The 15,418-nt window shown below is 36.4% G+C and overlaps 1 protein-coding gene across 5 annotated transcripts in view; it reads left to right on the top strand.

The window, feature by feature from the left end:
- GAK (cyclin G associated kinase) overlaps window positions 1-15,418 on the top strand; it is a 73,286-nt gene that overhangs the window by 33,610 nt on the left and 24,258 nt on the right. For all 5 annotated transcript variants that reach the window (XM_062609741.1, XM_062609740.1, XM_062609739.1 and 2 more), the window contains exons 12-19: window positions 2,545-2,594; window positions 2,690-2,838; window positions 5,568-5,690; window positions 8,030-8,163; window positions 9,369-9,563; window positions 10,605-10,722; window positions 13,653-13,732; window positions 14,086-14,279. In XM_062609741.1, coding sequence (XP_062465725.1) covers window positions 2,545-2,594; window positions 2,690-2,838; window positions 5,568-5,690; window positions 8,030-8,163; window positions 9,369-9,563; window positions 10,605-10,722; window positions 13,653-13,732; window positions 14,086-14,279 — 1,043 coding nt within the window. The remainder of the gene's footprint in view (window positions 1-2,544; window positions 2,595-2,689; window positions 2,839-5,567; window positions 5,691-8,029; window positions 8,164-9,368; window positions 9,564-10,604; window positions 10,723-13,652; window positions 13,733-14,085; window positions 14,280-15,418) is intronic.

The following is a 15,418-nucleotide window of genomic DNA, read 5'->3' as shown; positions in this document are numbered from 1 at the left end:
AGATTGATAATGCCAACCATTAACACAGTGAAAAGTTTTCAACATCTAATTAAAACTTCTGATTTTGTTAAGGTATTTGGTCTGAAAAATGAGCATATCTTCTTTGCTAGTTTTCCCACTGGACTTCTCGCTGAATACCATGAAGTTACCTGGTATCATCACAAAAGTGACTAAATATTGGTATCCTAAAATACTTTCGTGTTTGAGTTAATTAGAGCTTTAAAAAGCACACTGTTTTCCATATAGATTACAAGCCAGAAATACTCCATGCAGTCTTTTGGTTTGTTTCTGTGTTCTTCTACCCTTATCAACTGCCAACAATATCACTAAGTAAATAAAATTTCTGCTGTCAACAAAATGAAAGACCTTATTCTAATTTATAGTTACAGGAATGTTGTAACTGAATAAGTAGGAATGCTTACCAGTTACACACTGATAAACACAGTTGGTTTTGTTTTGTTTTCTTTTTTTAAACTTCCTGCCGCTTAAAGCAATCTCTGTTACCAGTCTGACATGAAACACTTCTCTAAAACCAGTGTAGCTTAGCTGATGTTCAAGCTTTTTACTAAAATAGCTTTGAAGTAAAGTTCAAGGAATAGTAATTTATGGACGGGGTCACATGTTTTAGGAGACTGTTGCTGATTTTGCAGTTTAGCAGCTACATTTTAATTATGCATTCTGATGCTTTTCCAGTTGTTACAGGCATACTTTTTTTTCTGCAAAACAGCAAGCTTGAGTTGGCTGTGCTCTGATGTAGACATACCAAGCTTTACTTTTTCAGCAGTGTGTGTATGGTGAGATCCAAGGTCTTAATAGTTTTAATTTGGATAAATGTAAAAAGCAAATCTGAATTTAATGGTGTTGCTAGTAAGAAGTCAGTATGTGAATGTGTTCCCAAAGGAATGTGTGAGGATTGTTGATTTTTGCTCTTACTAATTCTGTGCTTCTGCTTCTAGTTGCTGCTTATCTTCAGTGCTGTAACACTGAGGTTATAATGGTTCTTTGTTCTCAGGCTATTGTATTAGATGGTTCTTTATATCAAAAATAGTTGATATAGTTAGAATCATCTGCATGTTTTCTTGCTTGAAGCTGGTGGGTGTAGGCAGCAAGTAGTGGTTGACACTTTGCAGTCTTATGAAGGACTATGCTCATCACTAATTTTAGTAAGAAATCTTGATTAGCTGTGAATGTAAATTTCTGCCTTAATTAGTTTGTTTACCACAACATTACACTTGAGCTACATGATTAAGTTACGTACTTTCAAAGATGAAGTATTTTGAAATAGTTGTTACTTGGCCATTTTGTCTACGTCCTTATACAAGATTTTCCAAGGTTGCTTTTTTTTTTTTGTGATTTCAATTCCCTTGAGGCCTTGGGTTGTCACTGGTTGATAGGACACTGATTATGCCGTTCTACGTAAATATTGTTTAATGTGTTTTTCAAAACAATTGTTCTTGCTTTATCTAAAATTATCCTCCCAATCCTTGTAAATTCAATAATCTTTTACTGAATCCCTCCAGCCTCCTTCAGTTTTAGTAGGAAGCAGTAAAGAATCAAAACACATGTTTCAAAATTTGAGTGCAGTATTTAGGTCTACTCTTTCAAGTGGTGTCTTGAAACTTCATAGTGCTATAGAAGTTGTGCTTTGCTAGTGCCTCTGCATTCCTTAAACATGCTTTATAGGGATGTCTAAACCAAATTCTATAGGTGAGGTTTGTTTTTACTTTGCCAATCAGGAGTGCAGACCTCTGTGATTATGCTGAAGAGTCTATGTGATTGTACTCAAGAATATTGGCCTGCACTGGGGCTCTTCATTCTTTTTCTCAAGCTTTTTTTTGTCCTACTACATAGCGGATACCCTATAAGCAAACATTATTGTGGTCTTAATAAATTATTGGCATAATGTGAATGAGGTAACAATGGAAGGAATAGACCTAAATATAAAAAAAATCACTGGGAGGGTGAAAAAGGCTGCCCTTTAAAACTGTGCACAACTATATGAGAAAGTTAAGTAATGATCAAAGCCTTGCTCACTGTGGGAGTTTTGGAAATGAATTTTTTGAGGAATGAGTTAAATGAGGATCAGGTATTCAGGTATCCTCTGTTCATATGAAATCCAGAAAATGGGCAGCATGGCCATCTGAGCCAGATAGTAACATGCCAGAGTTACATAATTTAACATGTAAAGTTTCAACAAATAATCCGTGTTTTAAGATAATGTTTTACTCTGTTAAAGATGCTAATGCATCCTCATTGGACTTTCATACTGTTACCTACAGTGAATGTTTATCAGTAAGAGGAATGAGTTAAGCATTGAAGGCATCTGTACAAAATCCCCAGAGGTGGTTTTGTTGCAATTGATGTAAATGAGTAACTGTTCAAATACATGTCTGTTCTGGAAGCCTTGAAGTGTGAGGTAGCAAGCTTCAGATGGAAGAAGTGAAGCATTCATGGGAAGGGGGTGTAGCCTGAGAGACCTGGGGCTTGGACTTTCATCTTGAATGGATTATTTCCTGGCGTTAACTTCAATTTTTTCTGTTTCAGTTATGCAAAAGGAGACTTGGATATATCTTACATCACTTCCAGAATTGCTGGTATGATGACTGAGTGTGTCTTAAGAATAATTTGGTTGCTCTTAATGTATGAAAAAAGTGAGTACTTCATCTGGTGTTTGTTGTTCTGTCTTCAGTGATGTCCTTTCCAGCTGAAGGTGTAGAATCTGCCATCAAAAATAACATAGAAGATGTGCGGTTATGCCTAGACTCTAAACATCCTGGCCACTATGCTGTGTACAATCTCTCTCCAAGAACGTACCGTCCTTCCAGGTTCCATAATAGGGTTTGTATAGTTACTGTTTTTTTCTGGAAAAGGTTTTTCAACACAATGTCTCGGTTATGCATTCAGTTTTTTATTGTGAAATATGTTAAAGTAGGCTATATAATCAAAAAGATGACAAAAGAATTAGGTATAAACATGAGGTAAAGAATAATCTATATCTGCTTGCCTTTGCTTTCAGTCTAAACTTAACTGATTAAAGACTGATCTTTAACCTTACTGACTAAAGTCTGTGTTTCCTAGGCTAGTAATATCTTTGAGAACGTGAAATTTTTCAGGCCTAAATGGAGAATACTTAACTGAAAATGTTACTAAAATGTCAGTCTCCTCTAAATCCAGAGGTTTCCCTTTATCAAAAGTGGTACTCCTTTGACTGATATACAGAACATGTTTACTGGGCTTTCTCAGTTTCTTTCTGCATACCATTTGACTCCCATATGGCTCAGCCCTATCTGACTGCTTGTTGCTACTTCTTGAAATATTGGTATAGCCTAGCTGAGCCTCCATAAGCCTTTCTGGCTATTCTCTGATACTAAAATGAAGACTTCTGCCTAATTCAGTAACAGGGTAGTGAGGACCACCTGTTAGGTGCTGACAGCGTCTGTTCCGAAGTACACCTCAATTGACTTGTAAGTAGCTCAACAGTGGCGACTGTGTTGTGAATTGTCTAGACCTGGACACATTAAACCTCACCTTAAATACTCTGTAGTGATCATAACCCTTCCCTGCAAATACTGACTCCCCAGAGGAGAGTCTAGAAACATTATTTATTACAGGGAACCCCTTTTGGGTCTTATCCTGCAGAGTAATCCTTAGCATTACTTAGGTTATCCAAGTTCACTTAAACTGTCAGGCTGAGGTATGTTTAATGTATTCTGTCTAGTGCTTGTCATTCCTTCTTATTCCTTTGTTTTTCCTTGTAAACCTCCTGTATAATTAATTTGGAGCAGGTACCTCAAAACATAAGCTTCAGCAGTACTTTTTAGCTCTAGATTACTGGAAAGTCTACCAAGGCTGACAGTGAACTGATTTATTCCTCATCATACAAAGGTATCTATCTCTGTTTATGGAATGATAAATTCTGTAACTGGGAGATCATTTACCCTAGGGATAATTTTTTGCTTATGCAATGCAAGTCTGAGGTGCCTGTACACTGATATTCCTGATGTATTGGGACTGTGAGTGGTTAATAGGGGCAAAGCTAAATCAACCAGTGGTCTTGGACTGTTCTGGTCTGTATTTGTCTTTGTCATTAATTTTGTCTTTGATCTTTATTTTGCTGGGAAGTAATAGTAGTTCATAACTTGTCAAAACATTATAAGTTCCTGTCCACTTTATTGGCTAGGACTATTTAGTGAATTCCTACAAAACTTTTTTTTTTTTTAAATGGAAGACAAAAGCAGCTATTTTACTTGCAAACCAGTCTTTAAATGTATTGGGGAAATTTTTGCTATCGATCTATTTAATTCAGGTGCACAGTGAACAATACTGACTTGAATTCATTATCAGTGCTGAGTGACAGCAGCCATGTAAGAAGCTAAGGAAGCTTAGTTTTTCTCTAGTGCCTGCAAAAGATGATTATGGCAAGACTTAAACTTTATCAGAGGAGACCAGCTTCTGATCTTCTTAACTCTGATACTTTTTTTTAGTGGGTGTTTATGAAACTATGTTTTCTTGCTGTATGTTATCTGTATGTAACTTTTACAGATTTCTTTAACCTAAACTAATGGTAGTTTTGAAGTCATCTTTGCTAGTTTTGAGTCCTGCTTGGAACAGGTTGTTTATAGAGGTAGTGTTGTATGGTACACATCTTTTAACAAAAGTAGCATTTGAGTGGAAGGTGAAGGGTAAATCAGAAAAAAGTCAGTTTTTTTTTCTTTTTTGGATACACCTGCTTTTCTAGACTGTTTGCTGGGTTGTAGCTGCAATGCTGCAATATGATTTTCACTGCTGTTGTAATATTTGAGATGTACTGAAGCCCACATTGAATCCTGTAGGGAACTGGAATATAAGAATAAAATAAATAAATAAAAGCCTTAGCTTTTATTTATTTAGTGATGACTTTGCTTAAGCTTTCACTGACAAAAGAATGCTCAACTTAAGCATTTTTTTTTTTTTTTAATTAAAATACCAGAATACAGTGAAAAACTGTAGGGGACTTTGTAGGTCAGACGTTCTTTCAGTCTTTTTTTTTGTCAGCTTGGCACAAAAATAATCCAGATGAGAATCTTTTGTGATAATTGGTTCAGGTAATTAATCTCAGAGTAACCCTCATATACTGCATTCTTACTGGACTATGATTTTAAGAATATAGACTCTCAGTAGTAAAGATGATTATTTGATAATGTTTTGTAGTACTAATTGCAGAAGGAATATTAACTGTTGAGGCCCTTTGAATGAAGGACAAATGTAAAGGCAAACAAAGTCTTTCTGGTTTTGGTTTTTGCTTAAGAGTATGTTCACAGATGTTGAAAGATCTTTATCTGAAATTTTTTTGGAACAAAAAATCTGAGTTCTTAATACTTCTAGTGCAGGACATTATAGACAGGACTGGAATTATATTGCACTTTGTCCTACAAAGTGTGAGACTACTTTTCTTGCATGTCTTGCTTAATTTCTACCTGAAGGTGGCATTAAATTATAAAATTGCCTCTTATACCCACAGCTTATACTATGTAAATGTTTGTGACTGTGTGATCTAATCTCTCACCTCTGTTTCTCTCTTGCTGCAGGTTTCTGAATGTGGCTGGCCAGCAAGACGAGCACCAAATCTTCAGAATCTCTATAGCATATGCAAGAACATGCATTTATGGCTGAAACAAGACCAGAAAAATGTTTGCATTGTGCACTGCCTTGTAAGAAATTGATTTAAGTCTGAAATGTTTTGCTCAATACTTTAAATTTTGAATAAGGATGCTAGTATCTACTCATTTTGTGAGTTTTATTGGCTATCTTTACTGTGACACCTGGGTTTGATTCCATTCTACTGTGTTTTTATGAAAGGTGTTTGCATAAATTTTCTCCTTGCTACATGCTTACTAAATAAATTTTCTTCCATGCTACATGCTTACTTGCATGTATATAGGTGGGACTAAAGCAAAGTAGGCTTTGGGAGAATCAGCTGTTATTTCAGTCTTTTACTTTTTTGTTCATGCTTTATGAATGACAGGTGGGTGTACACTGCATTTCTAGCTACTGTTGATTCAGAATCAGGTAGAGCTTCCTCATCTCTTAATCACTCCTGTAGAGGTTTGCAGTAGCACAGTGAGTTTAGATACTTCATTGTAATTTGAGTGATCCAGTTGAAAACAAGCAGTTGAAAACAACTTTAAATGGCAGCTCCCTCCCTCAGCTACGGTTAAGTCTTTCTGGACTGGCAGTTTTAACTGGCATTGTGTTCTACTGATATCACAAGACTGTAGCACATATGGCAGAGACTGGAGTAACTCTTGGACATCTGTAGTAAAACTTAGCTCTATGTAATTATCTGGGGCCATGCAGTGGTGGAAATCCTTGAAAATTTGCCCAGCTTTAAGAAGGTATGAGTACAAGATTATCTTAGTGGAACTTAACGGCCAAGACTTGCAACTGAGTATGCTGCAGCTCTTTTAAGTGTGCTTGAGGTAACTGTTTGACCTGTGTTTAAATGAACCAAGTTAAGATAATTATATATACACTGTGAAAGGTACTTTATTTTTTAAAGGTTATTCCTTTTCAAAATAGTTTACACACAAAACTCCTCTAGCTTTTTGAGGCTTTGGGACAAAACTTATGCTCAAAAATCTAGATTTTTCTGATAATTGTTTTTTTTTGCTGCCTTAAGGACTGTTCGTGCCTGAAGATTGTTTGATTTTGTAGCCAATATCCATCATCCTTGTAAAAACATATGGGGAAAAATGTAAATTCTTACTGTCTTGTCTCCAGGAGTGTTTCTTTTGCTCCCATTCTGCAACTTATCAAGCTTCTTTCTGAAGTGCAAGGTTCTGTCGTCAGTTTTGTTTACCAATGTGTGAGATATTTTTTTTGAATCCTGCATTTCTGGTTGTACGGTAGTCTTTAAACTCATGTAAAGTTTTTGGCTGACTTCATGTCATAGTTGCTAAGGGTTTGCTGTGACTTGCTTGCTGACCTCTTTGTATAATGATTTCTCTTCCCTCCCTCTGATGGTTGCATTTGGAAGTGGCTTTGTAATGCAAGTGTACATAGGTCACTGCTTGTTATTCTGATCAGTGTCGTATTTAATATTTTGTCGTTAAGTGTAGACATTTCAGTGTAGGGACAATATTTGTGTTCCATCTGTGTGACATTTAACTGAAAAGCAGGTTCCAGCCCATAGAATCAAAAACTAGTTTAGTGACTTCTGGAAATCATTGGGCTTGCTACTTATACCAACAGTAATGAAACTCTTGCTGAACTGCTTTTTAAATATCTGTCTGGAAGACCTTCTTTTCATTAATCTAAGTAATGGTTGGAATAGAAGCCTGGCTTTCAAGAAAACATACTAGAAATGGTTGAAGAAAACCATTCTTCTTCCCCACCTCCACACTTACATGACAAATGATTTACAAAAAAGAACATGTTCTTTACAACTAGCAAAAACGCCTTGAGAGGTCCTGTTCTGTCAGCCTTTACCTCTTCTGAATCTTCAGTCTCTTATATAACATAAGGGTAGCTCAGATGTGTGTAGCCATGGTTCTTGCAGAAAGAAGTTCAGTGTTCCTGTTTCCTTCACTTAGTCTGTGGCAAGTCATTAATGTTGGGCAGTTACAGTCAGAAGACTGAAGAGTTTAGTGTGGGTTAGTTCTTCTGAATCTTAGGACTTCTTCTGTAGCAGAAGTCCGTGGTTATCAACCAAAACCAGTGCTGAACTGGGGTTTCTTGTAGTATTCAGGAAACGAACTTAAAGATGTGTATTAGTGATAGTAACATGAAGACAAAAATAGTTTTAAGCTAAAGCAGTTACTCACATTTAAGCAAGCAGATACGTAGTACCTTTTGTATGGTGTGGAAATCAATAAAACTTTTCACATTCAAATACAGCCTTAAAATGTAATGATCACACTAGACCTTGGACTTCGTTACATTGAATAAGGAGATAGAATGTTCTTCAGTAACTTCTGTAATTTTTTTTCCTAGGTTTAATAGGAGTTACAACTTTTTTTTGGTGTTTTTTGTTTTTATTTTATTTTTGTAGGATGGAAGAGCAGCATCCGCTGTGGTAGTTTGTTCTTTTCTGTGTTTTTGTCGTCTCTTCACTACTGCTGAAGCTGCAGTTTATATGTTCAGTATGAAGCGCTGTCCTCCTGGCATTTGGCCTTCTCATAAAAGGTATGGTAGCAGTCTGTAGGATATCATTGAAGCAAGTAGTTACACAGTTGTGAATATGCTACAATTTTTAAAGGATGCTTTTTAGGAAGATACATTATTTCAATAGTGTCTGTGTTTGAATAGCTAAGTACTTGGAAAAATGGGTCTATCATGAGTAGCAAAAGTAGTTCTGAATTTTGTGAGCCCTTAAGTTACCCATTATGTTCTTATTAAAAGTGAGTCAAGTATAGCCTGTAGTGAAGAAATGTTAGGAATGAAAGCAAGAGTATGTCATGCTTTTGAATGATCTCAAGCCTTACACATGTGAAAGAGGATTTTGTCTTTATTCCACATTTGCTAGACTTACAGTAGGTTTTACTGTGTCAGAACATTGCAAGCTCTGTGAAAAGACCAATCTTTTTTCTGTTTGGGTAGGAATGCCTCCTGCTTTTCAAAGGAGTGCATGCAGAAGGGATTTCATACACTTTGACAATGCTTTAAACTGATTCTGTGTTTTAATTTGATCGATGTTAAAATGGTGAAGTCTTGGTAGGAACTCATTGTAAGGGTGACTACTACATAAAGGATTAGATTTAGAAAGATAAGTTAAATATAGGTAACATTATGCTGTTGTACAGATTTACTTTGAGTGTGTTTAATGGGTTCTCTGAAAGGTAGCTTCTACTAATGAGGATAAACTTAAAGCCTATAGGAAGCTTTGACTTACTAACTTCAGAACTGTGCAACTTTGATCTGATGTGTAAGGAAAAATAAATACTTCCCCTAGTTCAGTATTTTAAGGCTTTTGGAAAGAGTAGATAGTTTGTTTCACAAGTGAATATATGTCAACCTACAGACCTAAGGCAGTATCTGGAGTTGTTTCGAAGGTGAGACATACATGCAGATGAGTTCGTATGGAGTGCTGTATTCAATTTTCTGGGCAGTATATTTCTGTTATGATGCAGGCTTTTGGACAGAAGCTGTTTCTGTCCTTACTTTGAGGCTGGCTAGGGATCATAAATATTTCTCCATGTTTCTATTTAATTTTCATGAAATTCTATAAAATTTGAACATAATTTGCTGCAAGTGCTGTTAAGTTTTCCCAGTGTTTTATTGTTATCTGTTAGTGCTCAGTGGCTGGATATGACTGAAAGTAACTTGACCAGGAATTCACCCATTTTAGAATTTGGTTCTCTGACTAAATCAGTACCTTTTGGTTTTGGCAGATACATCGAATATATGTGTGATATGATGGCTGAAGAGCCCATTATTCCTCACAGCAAGCCCATTCTGGTCAGATCAATCATCATGACTCCTGTTCCTCTTTTCAGTAAGCAGCGTAATGGTTGCAGGCCTTTTTGTGAAGTTTATGTAGGTGATGAGAGAGTAACCACTACCTCCCAGGAATATGACAAAATGAAGTAAGTGCAAGTTGTAATTTGTGCTGAAACAGCGTGTTCCATTTTTGTAGACTAACTTTAATCTGAAGGCCTTACTGTGAGAAGAAAGCATGATTTTGGGTGTGCCAGTTGAGCAGAAAGCTTCTTTAATGTATGGAACATCTCCTCTGTCCCCTTTAGCTGATATGGAAAGGTAAATCATGGGGAAGAGACAATGTGGTTATAATAGCATGGACCTATTCCTGCAGAAAGTGCAGGAATGGATGCCACCTGAATGAAGATGGGTGGCATAGTGGGCACTGGGAGGCAGAGGTGAGCAAGACCTTTCTTCTTACTCCACATTGTATGAACTAGGAAGGTAGATCCCTGGTGTACATGTACTGAGTGAACATCATGCCTCAATCATGGAAACAGTAAGGATCCCCCAGGCATGGTAGCTGCAAGGGGTGTGCTCATTAGTCTCTGTACAGCTCTGAAGTCTGCTACTGAAAATGGGTTCTATATTAATAGAACCCAGGAATTTCAAATGGTACTAGCAGTACTAGGTGTAGGTAGTAATAAGCAGAGGAAAGATGAGAGAATTCCAAGGTTCTTCTAGGGTTCCTAAAAATCCAAGCCCTTTATGGAATTTAGTTAATTTGAAGACAGCAGAAACAGAAACAGTTGTGGGGTGTTTTTATTTTTCTCTGCTACTGTCCCTTGGTGGGACTCCTGACATATCACATTAGTGCAGCTACAGTTTTTCTCTGCATCTTTCTTTGTAACAGCTTTCTTTATACTATCCTGTCTCTTGCATTTCTGAACAATCCTTGAAGATATTTCTCCTGTATTTGATTTGACAACTACTGGTCTAAATTTCTCTGTTGCTCTGCTGTAAGCAGCTGTTAATGTTGTTATTTTTGGAGCAGCTTTTAAGTTTTAATCATTTAGAGCTAATTCTTAACTGAAGCAGATTTTTATGGGTTGATATTGAGGGCCTTAGGTAAACCAAACTAAACATAAGGTGAGACATACTGGTTTTCTTGTTAAATGAAATTAACTGTTTCTGTGTCTTTTCTTCAGGGAGTTTAAAATTGAAGATGGGAAAGCAGTAATTCCACTAGGTATAACAGTCCAGGGAGATGTTCTCATTGTGATCTATCATGCCAGGTCAACACTAGGAGGCCGACTTCAAGCCAAGGTAATAATTAATTTTAACAGCCTATGTGAAGGATTTGCTTTTTCTAGTTGCAGTTTTATATCATACTTGTATTTATGATATCATTAAGGACATGGATTTGCTTTTCTTTGTCCGAAGAAATATGTGAGGTTTTAACCTACTTGGGAATTCAGCCTTTTCAAGCCTAATAAGTATGTCTGTCCTTAGTGCTCTGCAAGTAGATGCTTTCATAAGCATTTCTGGAAATTACTTCAGTAGTGATAGTTTATTATACTTGCATAGAAAGACTCTAGCCATTTTTTGAGGCATTGTTTGTTACATGTTAAGTTGCACAACAATAATTTTTTAATTCCGTTCATACAAACTGCAACCAAAACAAAATGCCACTCAATAATAGAAGTAAAATTCCAGGGACTGTCTGTAATAAATAGGTTAGAAAAATCCATTTGGATTTGTACTCTTTGTAGTCTATCTAATCTTTGCACTCTTATTTCTAGAGCTAGGTTGAATTTTTTTATAGCTGATTTTCTTACTGGTTTTTGTTCTCCTAGTGAGAATGCATGTTTCCTTTTTTAATTCAACTGTGGATGCAAATGAATTGCAAGATCACAAAACTTGTTAATGAAGCCTGTCTTCAAGTTTCTAAAAAAGAAGCATGTTGGTATATGTTGTTTTGTTGTGTTTTTTTTACTCCAGATGAGTAACCCAAATTAAACTTGGAGATCCATGTAAAAGATAGGAAGGGGTAGTGCAAAGTTTAGGTTAACCTGGGGCATTGTGAAAATTGATCCAGAGGTTCTTCAGACAGTTTCCATACACATGAAGCAAACAAGCATATTCATTTCAGCTATTACTGAAATGAATAGTTTTCTCTATGCTTTTTCTACTTTGTGGGAAGGTATTTTGTTGTGTTGCAGAGGTACAAGACTTCCTTAATGTTCCCGGAGTGTTAGGATGTTCTGGAAGATCTGGTCCTTAAAACTGAAAGCTCAGTGAAATGGTTCTCTAATGTACAAAAATAACTAGTGCATTTTTCAAGGTCATCAATGAGGAGGGTACAGAACTGATGAAAGCTCATCAGTTGGCTTACATTCCTGGTGGAACCTCAGTTTCACTGATAATAGGTTTTCTTTCGTGTGGTTTCTCCGCCATTTAGTCACTGATTGGAAAAGATTAGAATTTTGTCATCTGTATGCTATGACACATTATACATCAATAGTGTTTTTGATGATCCTGGTTTGGCGCTTTGATGGAACAACATTCAATGTGTCCTTAGTTTCACATACTTCAAATTGCCCCTTGAACCTCTCTGCAGAAATGTCGTGGAGATCAACAACCACGTTTCAATATTGCTCTTAAGAGCCTAGATCTGGGCACTGTGAATGTTGCCAACTTGCTCACAGTTGAGGGAAGATTTGGTTAGGATTAGTCTTCTAGGAAATGTCTTGCATAGCAGGGGATTAAGAAAACTGATTCAATAGGGTGTTCAGGTTTTCATTTGTAGTTCAGGGTAGGGGTGAATGGATCAGAGAAACTCTCTTCACTATGTCCTTGCCTCTCTTGTGTCCAGTGTTGGGTTCCTCAGTACAAGACTTGAGATGTGTCCTCATGAGTGCTGGATAGAAGGGAAAGATCACCTCCCTCAGTGTGCTGGCAACGCTCTGCCTGTTACTTGACTTCTGCTTATGATGTTCAATAAATGCTCATTTACAAGGAAAGCTTCCATAGTTTAGTTTTATTATACTGTATTTCCTAGACTATTATTGTATGACTTGCTTTGTTAAGGACTGGCAAGACTATTCCACATGTTGTACTAAAGACAGGGAACAAATACATTGTGGATTTATCATTTTGCTGTAATTTGGATTTGTGCAAGACCAGGAGATAAGTGAATCTTCTACAGTAGCATTTTCTGGACTCTTGCATGCTGATCAGGCATTAAGAAAGTAGCTTTTTTTGTCAGCAGAACAAAGAGTTGGGGAAGTTGAATGGCTATAATGAATCAGTTGGGAAAAGCCTTATAATCTGACTGGGATGAATGGCTGACTTGAGAGTTTTCAAACACGAGCTCTTTGCATGTCTTATGAAGTGTCCTTTTAAGTGTGCTGTGGTTAAAACTGTTCCAAATTGACTCCTTTATATATAGACTCATAGAATAGTTAGGGTTGGAAAGGACCTTAAGTTCATCAAGTTCCAACCCCCCTGCCGTGGGCAAGGACACCTCCCACTAAACCATGTCACCCAAGGCTCTGTCAGACCTGGCCTTGAACACTGCCAGTAATGAAGCATTCACAACTTCCCTGGGCAACCCATTCCAGTGCCTCAGTACCCTCACAGTAAAGAATTTCTTCCTTATATCCAATCTGAGCTTTCTCTGTTTAAGTTTGAACCCGTTACCCTTGTCCTGTCACTGCAGTCCCTAATGAACAGTCCCTTCCCAGCATCCTTATAGCCCCCCTTCAGATACTGGAAGGCTGCTGTGAGGTCTCCACGCAGCCTTCTCTTCTCCAAGCTGAACTGCCCCAGCTTTCTCAGCCTATCTTCATATGGGAGGTGCTGTGATATATTTCTTGATTAATATTTTTCTGAATGTATGTTATTTAGAAAAGTAATGAAGGTCACACAGTTTCAGCATCTAGAACAGGGTCTGGAAATATTTAACAGACTTCAGTTGCCTGTTGAGGTTAGTGATGAGATGTATATGGTTTCAAGTTGTTTTGCTTTCTTTATGGTAGTAATTGATTTATCTATATTCTGTATATAGATATATATATCTCTATATAAACTGCATTTAAATCTCACAATAAAATGTACATGGAATTAAACAGCAGCAAAACAAACAGTTTAAAATATTTTAATACTGGAAGTATTTTGTGTTATATTAAAGGCACAACCCTGTGTGTACTATTCATGTGTATTTATAGTTTCCCTGTATTTTTTGTTTTCAACAGATGGCTTCAATGAAGATGTTTCAGATTCAGTTCCACACAGGTTTTGTGCCCCGAAATGCCACCACAGTGAAATTTGCCAAGTATGTTTCTGCCTACATGTTTCTGTAGGAGACTGGATGAACTTTATTTAACTGTTTGACCTGCCAAGCCAACATATGGCAGGGCAGGAATATAGTCAGTGTAGAAAGTGATGACTTTGACTGCAATAAGATTCTTCTGTTTTCTTACCCCAAGGAAACTGAAGGTTTGTTCATGATACAAAAAAAATTCTTTACCAAAATACCACCCATTTAAACTATATGGAAAAAAGTAAACAAATACAGTATGTTTTAAGCCTTATACTATTTTTTCTTTTGAAGTTTTTTCTTGGACTTCATGGGTTTAATCAAGTTAGCTGTCAGTATCAACAATCTACTTGTATACATCTTTGCAGGTATGATCTGGATGCCTGTGACATACAAGAAAAATACCCTGATTTGTTTCAAGTCAATCTGGAAGTAGAGGTAGAGCCCAGAGACAGACCTAGCTCTGAACAGCCACTGTGGGATAATATGAATATAAAGGGACTGAATCCCAAGATCCTTTTCTCCACCCGAGAGGAACAGCAAGAAATTTTATCCAAATTTGGTAATGAATCTCTTGAAAAACTAGATAATATGACAAAGATTCTCATGTACTTAGTGTTGAAGGGTTTTATTTAATTTCTGATGTTTCTCTTAAGTGAAAGAATTCTAAAAGGTGGGTTTTTTTTTTGTAAATAGGAGATAAAAGTTTGCATTGTATGAAAGAGTATGAATTATCTTTCAATAATGGATTATAATTATCTTTGTCTTTCCTCCGTTGTCATTACATATGCTGGCTTTAAAGCTATGAATATGCCACTGGCAGGGATTGTAGCAAATGAAATTGTGACAGCCAGGTTTTGAAAGAGCTATATTTGGCTAAACTGACACCATTGTCTTTTCACTTAAAATCATCTGAGCATTCCTCACAAATGGTCTTCACTAAAAATGTTTTTATCGAGGTCTTTATGTACAGCCAAGTAATACTGTAATTCAGTTTCTAAACTTCGTCTAATGTGGTCTAGTAGATGTTCGTGCTTTTTTTGTTTTTTAATACTACATATTCTGTGATTCATTTGTAGATGCCTTCATTAATTCCAGTTAATATTGTTCAGTATCTTTCTTCTCCTGGTATCAGTAATTAGCTTTGACATTTCCTTTAAGGCCCTTAAACCTTATCTTTGCTTCCAGAATAAAAAGCATGATGGAGATTACTGTAGTGATTTTAGTATACCATACGTGAGCTCTTACTTTCTGCCCCTTAATATGATACATCTTAATTACACTTTTTTTGCTACAAGGTGGGTTGCTGCTCTTACATGCTTTTTTAGAATGGTATGTATGGTTCATATTATGATTTAGGTGATTTTCTATTTAACTAAGTTTATAGAGATTTAAAAAAATTTCTGAGCTCACCTCTTGTCTCACTAAAGATGTTTCACTGATAATGCAGATCTCTAAAAATGAATCTTATTTTTAAGTGACTTCCATTTTCTGATTTATAAATGAAATATAAGAGTTTCAAATTCCACTGAAAATACTTCTTAAAACTGGAGGGAAGGGAATAGGAGAAGAGCAAGTGCTGTGAACAGGTTTTATAAAACTTGCCTTATTAAAATTGAATTTGCACTAGTTCATTACTCATGAACGTTCATATCTGTGTTCTAAGGCAGACTATATTTTTCAGCATCTCTGTAAGCGATA

The sequence above is a fragment of the Pezoporus occidentalis genome, unplaced genomic scaffold (assembly GCF_034315485.1).
Source record: "Pezoporus occidentalis ecotype Australia unplaced genomic scaffold, CSIRO_AGI_Poc_V1 ctg140, whole genome shotgun sequence".
NCBI classification, from domain to species: domain Eukaryota; kingdom Metazoa; phylum Chordata; class Aves; order Psittaciformes; family Psittacidae; genus Pezoporus; species Pezoporus occidentalis.
Note: the sequence above shows the minus strand (reverse complement) of the source record. Positions and strands in the feature narration are given on the sequence as shown.